This window comes from Benincasa hispida, chromosome 4, assembly GCF_009727055.1.
Source record: "Benincasa hispida cultivar B227 chromosome 4, ASM972705v1, whole genome shotgun sequence".
Classification (NCBI taxonomy): domain Eukaryota; kingdom Viridiplantae; phylum Streptophyta; class Magnoliopsida; order Cucurbitales; family Cucurbitaceae; genus Benincasa; species Benincasa hispida.
The window spans coordinates 63447355-63460236 of record NC_052352.1 but is presented as its reverse complement, the minus strand read 5'-3'; the positions used below and the strand labels follow the sequence as shown (position 1 = coordinate 63460236).

Here is a 12882-nt window from a genome sequence, read left to right as displayed (position 1 = left end):
AGAAATGCAAAAAATCTCAAATTTCTCCGCTTTCTCTAATTTGCATGAAATTTGCCCAATATGTGTATTTTAAGATCTACAAAATACCACTATTTATAGTAAAGTAACAAGTAAGATGTAGACTTACATAGACACCAAACTTAAATAATTACAAGGCACATTGACAATATAAAAAATGACAATAGCTTTTGGGACACTAACTAATGGACATCTATTTATTGTTATAATATTCATAATAGGGACAATTTTTTTTTAAAGACATTTTAGGGATAAATTGTTACTTCGACATTTACGGTAGATTATCCATTATAGTTTTATAAATAATATATTTTTAAAATGCCGTAAAATTAGGTACAGTATAAATTTGGCTACCTAAAATTAGGATTGAAGGCAACAGTGAATTACCGAATTTCATTCCTTCGCCCAAACAGAGGGCGTTCCGTTGAAGTATGGTCGCGAGGTCTCTGTGGCGCGCCGGAGCTAAGGTCGCGATGGCAGCCACCGCCATAGGCGGTGGTGCCGCAGCGGCCTCCATAGCCACCTCTGACGACCCCTCTATGACTCTTAAGCTCTGCACCACCGTTCCGCTCCGCCTCGTTCGCCTTTCATTTGCAGTCGCTACAATTGCCGTTGGTATGCATTCGCACGTTTCCATTTGCTCGTAATTTTGGTATTTCATTTGCTTTACTGGGAGCTAAAGCTTCGGTGGAATTGATTGCTTGGCTAGCGCAACTGGTTTTAAGTTTTTCTTTCCAAATTGAACTTTGAGGTTTAATTGTATGCTAACTGCTATAAATAATTGCTGGTTTTGGTAAGCCGGTATAGGAATTAAGCTTTTTATGCTTGTCTATTTGTGCTGGCATGAGCATTTCTGTCAATTATTGGCATTGACTTCGTGAGATTTGAGTAGTTTGTTCAAGGGTTGAATTCCAATATGTTCGGAGACGTAAAATTTGGATTTATACGAATGATCAGATCCCTGAATCTGTTTTTTTGAACCGGCATCACTCTTCTCTTTCTAGATTACGAATATTCACTGTGGAGATTGCCCGAAGGGAGTAATGAGAGGGAAAAAGTTAAGCATGAAGTTCACCTTAGATCTGCCCGTAGAATTCAAGAATTATGCTTCAAAAATGGAGGAATATATATCAAGCTTGGTCAACATATTGGTCAGTTGGTACGCCTTCTATCCACATCTCTAAGCATGTGATGAAAAAGAAGATGGGCCTGCAATCCTTAATTTACCTAACCTCGTTTCTCATGCAGGAGTATTTGGTGCCCCAAGAATATGTCCAGATAATGAGAGAATATATGTTGAACAAATGTCCGGTATCCCCGTACAATCAAGTGTGTGAAGTGTTCAAGAGAGAGCTTGGCATGACACCGGATAAGGTATATTTACTTGGCTAAACCTGTTTCATATAATCAGATTATGCATTCATTCTGTTGAATGGAGATTACTTTTGCAATCTGACAGAAGCTGGTTATCTTGATTGTGTTACTGTTACATATGAGTTGGCACTTCTGTTTTTTGAATCCTGTTTCGTATAATCTCATTGCTATTGACTTAACACCTTTATTTTATTATAAACGGCATTTGTCTCATGAAGTAAGCCTTCTCATGTGCAGATCTTTTCTGAATTTAATCCCGATCCAATAGCCAGTGCTTCCCTTGCACAAGTGCATGTTGCTCGTACCCATGATGGGCAAAAAGTTGCTGTGAAGGTCTTGTTGTATTCAATAAATTTGAACTTGAATTCACATGTATTTGTATTGATTTGACTTTTGAGAGTCAATTTTGTTTACCTATGGTCCCTTTATATTCAGGTGCAGCACACTCATATGACTGATACTGCAGCTGCAGATCATGCTAGTGTTGCATTAATTGTGAACACCCTATATCGACTTTTTCCTTCTGTTGATTATAGGTAATGTTCTAGAACATCTTATGACCTTGTTAAGGGTTTGTAGATGAATGCATTCTGTCCATATAAAATGCATATAAATCATGCATCTATATACTCTGAATGAAGAAAAGTTCTGCTTTATCTTGAAAAATGTTCTGCAACAATAATATTTTTCCAGAGACTTTTGGTGATATATGATCTCTTATGATGAAGAATGTTTTTTTGTTTTGATTTAGGTGGTTGGTTGATGAGGTTAGTGAAAGTTTGCCAAAGGTAGGTTTTCCTCTTTGTCTCCTACACTCCTTTCAGTTGTATGCCCCTTCTCCTACACTCCTTTTGCTTTGACTATATGTACCTTTTTTATGTCATGAGAAATTCTCTCTCACGATTCTTCAGTTTTTACATGGATGTCGATGAACTTTCCTCCTTTTTTCCCCAAGTTGTTTAATTGCTGACTTTACAATAGTTAAATTTATACTTAAGAAACTATGGGATTTTCAATGTCCTATTTGCTAGCTTCTGATCATGAATTTAAGCCCCTGAAAATTTGATTGTTCCAGATGGCTCTTACCATTATGCTTTAATGCTAGGTTTGCTAGGTTCGCATGTTAGTCTTCTCATTCTAAATCAGTTAGATTTCCTTCTGAAGATGTATTCTTGAGAACCCTTGAGATCTTATTCAACGTGTTTTCCCAAGTTCTTTCATAAACTGATCTCTGATAGGCAAATTTGCTGGGCTTAAAATAATATGAATTATATGCCTTTTCTGTTTTGCACAACATTGAATCCAATATTCCTCTCCTCAATGCTCATGTTATTAAGGTTATTTTTAAGGTTAGGAACTTAACTGGATTTTCCCCCCTTTCTATTCCACTTGTAAGCTTTCTGTTCATGGTGATCTTCTATTTTATATCAGAATATCAGAGATTCTATGAGAATATTGGAATTGTTTTGAACAAACACAAATTACTTTGGTTAGAAAATGAGGGGTTCTGTCCTAAATTTGATATTTCAGTCACTGTTTTGCATTGGCACAGCATCAGTGAGTTTTCCTTGGGTAAAATTTTGTGATACTGGAATTAAATTCTCTTTGTTAGACAACTAATTCATATGCCCGGTGACTCCCCCATATTTTAGTTTGGACTTTGATGTATGAAACTAGATTGAAAATTTTATTTAATAATCTTCCATGAATAGCAGGTATAACCTATGAATTTGGAATTTGCTCCATATTTTTGGTCCTCCTCTTTTACTTTCCATCTATGTTAGTACCATTATTGACACAATTTTATCTCATCCTCAGGAACTTGATTTCTTAAACGAGGCCAAGAACAGTGAGAAATGTTCGGATAATTTTCGGAAGTTGTCTCCTCATATTGCGAACTATGTGTATGCTCCAAAGGTATATTGGAACTTAAGTACCTCAAAGTTATTGACCATGGAGTTTATGGATGGTGCTCAAATAAATGATGTTAAGGCCATTCAGAAGCTTGGGGTTCAACCATCAGAAGTTGCAAAATTAGTAAGACCACACATTTCGTTTATTCAAGAAAATTAGGTTTATTTATGAGCATTATTTATATTTTGTCTTCGTTCATTGAGTGTTCCTTTCTTTACCCACTTGATAGTCCTATATGCTTACGTGGTTTGTAAACTGCATGTATTTAAACATATTGCAGCTCAAGTATTTTAAACATAACCGTGCGAAATTTTATCTACTATCTGGATATGGAATTTGAATTAGAGTGGGGATGTACTTTATTTATTTATTTACAGTAGTATCTGACTAGCTAGAAGATGTTTTATAGGTTTGGGAATTCAAACCATTCATTGAGATGTTATTTTAAAATCTTTTTAAATGCTTGCTTGACCTTATTATGAATCAATGATATGAGTTTTACGTCACTTACTGATAAAATTACCTCGAACTTATTATCCAGGTTAGTCGTGTATTTGCTGAGATGATATATAAGCATGGATTTTGTGCACTGTGACCCTCATGCTGCAAACTTGCTTGTCCGTCCTTACCATCTAATAGAAGGAGCATCTTTGGTGAGCTCTTACTAAATGATCGATTTATTTGTTAAAAAACCTATAGATAACTTCTTGAGATATCAATCTGTAGCCTTGCCTGTTCTTTATGAGATAAAAAAATGTTAATGTTGATTTGTGAATTCTTGTTCTGTCGGCACACAGGCAAGAGGAAGCCACAGTTGGTACTTTTGGACCATGGGCTGTATAAAGATCTTGACTTCAACATAAGATTTAACTATGCTGCCTTTGGAAGGTATTTCCTTCTTAATTCATTGAAGTGTCATCTCAATGTATTCTTGTTGCTAGCATGTCTCTGTCTTCACTTGCCATCTGATGTTATTTCTTTCCCTTACTGTTAGGCTTTAATATTTTCTGATGCTGAAGCAATAAAGGAAAACAGTAAGAAATTGGTGCTGGGAAGATTTCTTTATGCATTGTTTGCTGGAATTCTTACTATGAAACTTGGAAGCGAGTCATTGACCCAGCAGTTGACCATTTAGTCATTCAAGGAACTGGATCAATGAACGTTCAGAATTACAGGTAGTTTCTCTTAGATGGTACATACCGCCCCCAACAAATAATAATGATAATAAAGGGAATTCTTATATGCTCTTACACAGTGTTATAACCCATCCTGAAACACTATTTTACTTATTTGGTGACAATCATTATTCTTATAAGTTTGGAAAAACTCTCTTAAAATGAAGTAACTTATTCTTATCACAAGCTTTGCTCTCCTCTCCTCAAGAAAGTTTTAATGATTGCAGTCACTTTAGTAGACTTCTCAAATGGCTATCTGACGGCGTTCGACCTTTCTTTCTTCTCAGATGTATGCTTCAGAGTATTTTCCCCAAATCTCAGAGCTCCTTAGGAAATTACCACGTGTAATTTTGTTGATGCTGAAGACAAATGATTGTTTGAGGGCGGTTAACAATTCTCTGGTAATATACTTTCTTCTTTGTAAAAAAAATTACTTTTATAAAGTTCTATGCAGCCTTTTTAAGAACTTTATTTTATTTTGGGCAATTTGAAAGTTCCATGCAGGCCAACTTGAGCATAGTTCTACTGATAAGCCATATATATTTCTTTTATCCCAGGGTCGAAAAACAAAGGTTCCGGTCCTGCAATTTTCTGGTGTTTATGCTAGTTCAAGCAGTTATTAGTACTAGAGAGAGAGAGAGAGACAACTATCTGAATAAAATTTGTTTTTTGTTCTTTATAGATTGTTATTTTTAATTCCATAGGGGTAGGGGTGGGAAGATTTGAACCACATATCCCGTGGTCACCAACACTCTCATATGCCAGTTGAACTATGCTCGTTTTGACTTCTTTCTAAATTGACTTGGTGCTTCCTGACCTCTTGGTAACTGTGAATAAATTAAATTAGTGCTTAATGTGCTATTAGCTTTAGCAATATTGTCAAAACTATTCAGATAGTCTAAAATGTGTATTACTGAACCGGTTTGTTTACAGTTGCAGGGATCTTCACTGGAGACATTCCTCATCATCGGGAAGGTATCCTCTGAAGCAGTTATCGAGGCAAAATTATCAGAAAATAAATCATTCGCATGTTGGTTAAATGTCTGGTTGGATGAAGTAATGTTGGAAGCTCGATTTTTCACATTGCAGCTAGCTTTATGGCTTTTACATCTCAAAAAAGCTTTACTTTGGTGAAACTATGAAAGCTTATCAATACATAAGGAACCATTTTCATCGAGAGACTTTTTTAAGGATTCTTCATTCTTTCTCTCCGTGGTCAAATACCATGATCTTTTCTTGCTGGGTTCTTGAACACGGATCGATTATACCGGTGCAGACGAAGAGTTGAAATATAGAATTTCCTGGACAGATTGCTTTGTAAAATCCCATAATTTAATGATAGAAAACATGTATACGTATTCATTGATGTTAGTCAACTTTATCTATAGAGTGCAGTTGTAAGAGGCATCTCTTTTTTGGGTATACTATGGATTTGGAGTAAGTTACAATGGTAACTTATATATCACATCATAAATGTATCAATATTATTGAAATTAATGAAAAATTAAAAGAGCTCCGCTCAACGATATCCGTGGTTCAATTTTTTCAACCTTCATTATACTAAAAAAATAAAAGTTATTTTATAATGGGTTACGCTGCATGTATTATTTAGGCTTAATATATGTTTTTAACTAATCCATTGTTGCAGCATAATTGAGTTGGAGGAGTTTTGAAACACAGGAAAAAAAAAAAAAAAGTGAACTGAAGAGGTTAAAAAGAGAGAGAAACGGAAAAAAAATACCTTTTTTTATTTCTAGATTTTGGATCTAGTATCTATTTGATTCTTAAGTTAATCAAGTTCTAAAAAGTGTTTGTTTTCAAATATAGAAAAATAAATCAAAATGTTTATAAAATTTAATAAAATTTTAAAACTATTAATGATAGATGCTGATAGACACTATGATAATAGTTCTAAAATTTTGCTATATCTTATAAAAAAATTTAATAGTTTTACCATTTGAAATAATTTTTCTCTAAAATTACATACTTAACTTTTAAGTTTTGAGTTTAATTTTAATTTAGTCCATAAACTTTAAAATGTTACAATTTTATCATTGAAATTTGAGTTGTATTTCAATATGGTCATAAGTTTTGACATTAACAATTTTAACATATTTTTTAACTAGATACCCCACCTTTAATATTAATATTTGTTAATTGATTTAAAAGAATTATAATTAATTAAATTTTACTAATTTTTATCCCTAGTAAAATTAATTTTGAAATTTCACTTTATAATTATTTAAAATTAATTAATAAATGTTGATTATTTAATAGAAAAATCAAGATCAAAAGTGTAGATCTCATACCCACCAATGGATTTTGTATTGACATAAATGGGTCATTCTTTCAACTTGATGCTCTATATATATAATATATATATATATAATAAAATAGTGTCAATACCAGGAGATAGTCCAATGATAAATATGGCTTTCAACCCCTTTTGAGTTTAGGTTCAAGTTTCACTCCAAAATTAAAATAACTGTTTTCTCCGGCGACGGTGACTGCTCAGACCACCGCGCAACATAAGGGTAAAAGCATAACTTTCTACAGCTGCTGACATCGGCAAAAGAATATAACTTTAATTTTGGAAACGGGCCCTATTTTCATTTGAGCCCAAAATTTTGGGTGAAACAATCAAATTTCCCGCGCAATAAACCCAAAACAACGCGACGCGCGCGAGCGGCAGGATTTCTCCTTTTTCGACAAGATTCTCCTTCGGAGACGACGAACCATCCCGCGACGACGGGTTTCCTCCAGCGTTTTGTGGCTCACGCGTCGTTTACTGTGATTATCTTTCTTCCGGCGGGGACCCACGGCGGCACGAGTACCCGACGAATGTGCAGCAACGATTGACGGCGTTCCAGTAGTTCGCAGCAGCGTTTCTCTCTCCTTTTTGTCGAACTCCGGCATTGACCCACACTTCGTTTGGCCTCAAATCGAAGTACCCACAGTACATAAGGTTCCGATCTGCAAAGTTTGGACACTCCAACCAACAAAGATTGGAGCCGCTTGTGGTAAGATTCAATGAGTATATTTGTTCTAATCTCCTTCCGAATTTGATTTAAGTGTTTGAATTAGATTATAAGTCCTTGGAATTCTAATAAGTCTTTTGTGGTGCGGGCGCTCAATTTCGAAATATTAGATTAAGGTTCAATAAATCTTAATGCACTTTGAACCCTCTCGAACTTTATAAAGTATATTGGAGTCTTTAACCTGTGGAAGTTTTTTCTTTGTTGTTGTGACTAATTTGAAACGGTTGATTTTGCATAAGAGTATCCGGGATACTCTCTCAGTTTCAATTGAAGTTTTCGAACTGAGTTTTAGCCTCTAAGCCTTGTCTTTATTGTTTAGACTTCTAGAAAGTTGGTGTCTCTTCAAGGAATTGAATTTTTGGATTGAGAATGATAGGTTGTTGATCAAAGTAAGTAGTCCACACATCCTTTCCAAAATATACATTTTGGTTTAATTATGTTTTTAGTCTTTTGACTATTGTGGTTTGAAAAATGTTTGAAAGTATGTTTTGTATGATTTAAAATTCATTGAAATTATTTTGTTTTCCTTAAAGTGTTTTGCTAGTTGAAAGCATGTTCGCCATTTTGGATAATTTGAAATAAAAATGTTTTGTTTTGGTTTTGATACGTATGAAAAGTAGTGAAAAGTTTGAAGGGTTGGTTTGATGAATCCTTATTGAAATTGTTATTTGAAATTATATGTTATGTTTCAAAATGTTTATGAAAATATTCTTGATATATTTGATCGGGGCTATCTGGATATGCCAAATTTTGTTTTAGGATTGTATGCTTACTTTGTAGCAGCCAAGTTTGGAGTTGATGTTAAATGATTTGATTGAAACTTATTTGTAGGAAGACACTTTATAGTGGTTTGACATTCCTTTGGAATGAAGATTCACGTATTGAATGCTCTAGTCGATTTCTAATCGACATATTTGATTGAATGGATGAATAAATGAAGGATTGGTGTTACTGGCGGGTGACCACATCTGTTTGGAGCCACTCCAATTATGCTTTCCACTATTTTAAATGAAACAATTGATTGATTAAAAGCTCTCCAAAATAAAGTATTGATTGATTGAAAGTTCTGTCAAGTTTTGATTTATTAAATTTAAAGTCTTGTTCCATTGAATGTCTATTTTAATGTTTTGTTTTATTGAGAATTTTTAAGTTTCTTTGGAAGTTTTAGTTGCGAAACGTTTGGTTTTCAAAGTTTAAGTTTGAAATGTTTGGTTTATGAAAGCTTATTTAATTGAAAGACTTTCGCTTTGAAAGCACTGTTTGTAACAAAATTTTTAACGGGAACTTTTACAAGGATTTTTTTCTTTGGTTTTCAAATGTCTCGAATGAAAATGAATTTCAAAATTTGACATGGGAATTGCTTATTGAATATTTTTGTACTCATTTATGCTTTTCCCAAATTTTCATATGAAGGATTAGTTTTTAGTTCTAAAAGAAGTGAAATTTGGTGTTCTGTGTTCTGGTAGTTGGCACAAGGCATTGTAAGATTTTTTTAAAAAATTATTTAATTATTTTTAAATGTTAGGATCTGATAGTTTATCTTAGAAATCGTTAATAATGAATTTCTTTGCTGAATGGTGTGAGTTGTTATGATAGATGTATTGGAAAATACAATATGTTACACCCTTACCATTTGGTTTTTGAAATTTGTGTTTCTTTTCTCACAATTTTTTAGAATGGGTCTCTTTCTTAAGGTAACATTTGCATTCTTAGTAAAATTCCAAAGACACAACAAGTTTTTATGAACTACATTTTTTTTTTTTCAAAACTTGACATGGATTTTGAAACATTTGTAGAAAGTTGATAACAAAACAAAGGAACTTATATGTGGAAGTAGTATTCATGAGCTTGATTTTTAAAAATCAAATGGTTATCAAATAGGATCCTAATTTATTTTTAGTTTTTTTTAATTTTTATTTTATTTTATTTTATTTTTTCAGAGAAAACATTCTTGGATTTCCTCAATAGTTTGATGGTTCACTGCCATTACATTTCTGGCAGTTCCAACTAAATATTTACCGTAAAAGTAAATGGTGACAGTTTAAAATATATCAATTTGGAAATTTGAGTAGATCTCTTGCAGAGGTATTGAACATTGGAGTAACGTGTTGAATGCCCTCAGAAATGACGAGTTATTATGATCTTGATGACATTCTGGCAGAGGAAGAGGTCAATATCTTTTCCTTTTACCTGATAAGGTTTATGAACTTGCAATCTCAATATTGAGTCTTTGTGTGCCCCCTTGACAGCTTGTCTCAGTTGTGTTCCAAAAGGCAGTTAATGGAGTTGGAATTGATCCCAGTTCTGAAACAGATTCTGTGAGTTCCAGAGATTAGTAGGAGATATGTCTTGGATGCTGAATAACAAACTTATGTTTTCTTATTTGGTGTAATTTCAGGTTGAATCTGGATCCAAAGTAGAGCTACCCTTCTGGCTTGCACAAGAGCTGCATCTTAGACAAGTGGCGGTTATGGCCTTGCCTTCCTGTTTTAACCAAAGGTAGCGATAGCTATTACATTCAAGCTCTACAACCAATAATTTCAGTAAACTTGTGGTGTACTAGATTTTCGGGGAGCTTAGGAGAAAGCGGGTTTTATTTACAATGTCCCCACTTACTCCCTATTAGCTGACCTGCAAAGACGTTGGTTTTTATTACTTTTCCTCTAATTTTGTGATTGTTTCATTATTTATGTGTGATATGTTATTTCTTTTTCTTTTTTTTTTTTTTTTCATCTGCTAATTATTTATGAGCATAGACTTCTGAACCGAAGTCCAAAGAGTACAGGAATTAGTAAGATTTGATGAGGTCATTTTAAAGTTAATGGTGTTATTACTTTTATTTTGATAAATACTCTTGTGGCATGCTCTTGAATTACATTTACATGGGAGACAAATGATGGTAATGGCCTTACCTTCCAGTTTCATTAATTAAAACAAAAGTAATAGTCATTTCTCCTTGTTACTGTCCTGATGATCTGTCATGGCCATGAAATTGTAGTATTCCAAACTTTTTGAGATTTAGTTTATAGAATCTCCTTTAGAATGCTCGCACTTGCTCCGTAAAAGCTGATGACCAAAGAAAAGCTTCTTTTTTTGGGTGTAGTTTTCCCATTTCCGAATCTTTCTGTGGCTCAACTTTTTCATGTACTCACGACTTCATTACTAGTGGAAACCTCCTGCATTAGAATTTCATGAGTAAAGGAATCAGTATGACTTTGATGATGACATTTATTCTTATATATAAAAAGAAGATGAAATTTGTAGTTGACTAGTGCGCTTGTTCTCTTACTAGAACACGACTGGAAATTCAGGCTGATGCTGCATTTGTGGATCTACGATCTAGATGCCCATTCTTCTATGAATTTGGATGCAAGATTGCACCTCTGTAAGTATCCTGAGATTCAACTCGTCGGGATTTATCATTTATCATAATTCTTTTATGAGAAGAAAATTTTATATTGCTGCTTTGCCCACTAATTTAGATGAAGTCATGCTTATGTGCATTTGAAATTGGAAGTGTTTAAGTGCCCTTCCATTTGACATACATTTGTACTCTAATAAGCATGACTTGTTTTCACCTTTGACAGAAGTAGCCTTCTGAACGCGTGACATTTAACATATCCTTTTTTAAACATAACATTTAGGTTATCTAGCCATAGGACTACTTGTTTACTGTCGTCTAAATGATTAATGAAATGATCTATTTAAACTTGTAAACTAAGCATGCCGTTTGGACATCCTACTAAGGACTAAGGCATTTAGGCTTGATAATAATCTGGCTAGCATGTTGTCATCACAATTTTTGCCTCTTAATGAATATCAATCTCAATTTCATTCCATTGTAGATGTAGATTGATAAATGCGCACAAAGGTTTTAAACTGACCATCTTGTAAAAAGTGCTTGTTGCCTTGGACTACATATGAGGATTGTTGGGTCTGCTCTTCCAAATTGCTGTGATAGATTGAATATATTTCTCGTTTTTCTTCCACATGTTATTAGTCAATTAAAGTTGAGTTATTCTCGCGTTGGCTTAAAAGAAGATTATTCTAACTTCTCTTCACAAACTTCATCAATCAGGGTTGGGGATAGAACAATTGGTTCATGGCTTTTATCGACGTTCAAGAGTAGGTACAAGGAAGTTCTTACCAAGGCTCACACTGCAGTATTTGCTGCAAGTTCTAAATATTTGACACTTCTGTCAAATGAAGAAACCAAAAGTGAGATATTTGTTGGATGTTTTTTTTGGGTGTCTCTTGTTTCCATGTTTTGTGCTTCTCTTCAAACTCACTTCAATATAATCCATTTTGTGCAGTGTATGAAGCAGCTCAATCCTCTATGACAGCCTTCAAGAAATGGAGAATGGGTGGGCCTAGATTCCAGAAAGCATCCTTTCTAAGCAGGAAGAGGAAGTCATCTGAGTAGGCATTAATTTGATCTTAAATTTATTTATTCTATATCAAATATCTTACAAGTCTGCATGCCCCTTCCTGGAAAAGTAGTTATTTATTCATAATTTGCTTATAAATCCTTCACGATTGTAATTTCAATGCTTAGTTTTTTTTAATCAAATGACAATAATTTTTATTTTATTTTATTCTGTTAACTATTCTTTTTTATCTTTCTTCCATTTTCTTATTATAATTAAACTTAAATTTTATGGATTAAAAAGTTTAATTTATAAATAATATATAATTTAAATAGATTTAAATATTATTTTGGTTCTTGTACTTTTGACTGTGGTTCACGTATATTTTGGTTTATATACTTTTAAAATGTTAATTTTGGTCTTCGTATTTTTAACTTTTTGTTCATCTTAGTTCCTAAACTTTCAAAAAGTGGTCATTTTGATCATTTAAAAATAAAGTAAAAATGAAAATGAAGAGATCATAATGGTCACTATTTGAAATTACAAGGACCAAAATGAATTTTTTGAAAGTATATGGATCAAGATGAACCAAAATTGAAAATATAGAGACTAAAATGAATTAAAATCAACATTACATAGACCAAAGTAGTATTTCAACCTTTTAAATATGTGACTTTGCAATACAATTATTGGGTTATTGTGTTAAAATTTGGTCAAATTGGATCTTCAAACTTATATAATTGTATAAATTATAATATTTGTATAAGTTTGAAAGTTCAAATTTTATTATTTGTGAGTTTAATTTCCATGATTATTGTAGTAAAAAAAAGTCTAATTTTAAATTTTGTAGAAATTTAGTGGTCTAATTTTTACCATTGCAAGTTTGGGAGTGTAATTGTAACTACCCTCATATTTTAAGGGTGGTTTTTGTAATTTGTACAAAAGTGAATGATGAAACGTAAAATAATTTACATTGGGTTCAAACTTCTAAATCAA

General features: G+C 33.1%; 2 protein-coding genes across 3 annotated transcripts; both read left to right on the top strand.

Annotated features, from left to right (window-relative positions):
• Window positions 1-384: 384 nt before the first annotated feature.
• Window positions 385-6021, top strand: LOC120075055 (putative ABC1 protein At2g40090). The gene is given in 17 exon segments (XM_039028210.1): window positions 385-633; window positions 1023-1177; window positions 1267-1392; window positions 1630-1725; window positions 1828-1928; window positions 2144-2180; window positions 3211-3429; window positions 3848-3886; window positions 3888-3930; window positions 3933-3959; window positions 4104-4181; window positions 4184-4194; window positions 4301-4400; window positions 4403-4461; window positions 4464-4481; window positions 4769-4882; window positions 5415-6021. Coding segments are annotated over 17 exon segments (1608 nt in total). The 5' UTR covers window positions 385-449; the 3' UTR covers window positions 5616-6021.
• A 917-nt stretch (window positions 6022-6938) lies between these two features.
• Window positions 6939-12088, top strand: LOC120076097 (DNA replication complex GINS protein PSF3-like). 2 transcript variants are annotated; one of them, XM_039029874.1, is made up of 7 exons: window positions 6939-7501; window positions 9592-9688; window positions 9769-9837; window positions 9918-10018; window positions 10812-10904; window positions 11598-11737; window positions 11833-12088. In XM_039029874.1, the coding sequence occupies exons 2-7, from the start codon at window positions 9632-9634 to the stop codon at window positions 11940-11942; spliced, it is 570 nt and encodes a 189-aa protein (XP_038885802.1). In that variant the 5' UTR covers window positions 6939-7501; window positions 9592-9631; the 3' UTR covers window positions 11943-12088. The 2 variants fall into 2 exon arrangements, with proteins under 2 accessions (XP_038885802.1, XP_038885801.1); XM_039029873.1 differs by having other exon boundaries at window positions 6941-7501; window positions 9603-9688.
• Window positions 12089-12882: the final 794 nt, after the last annotated feature.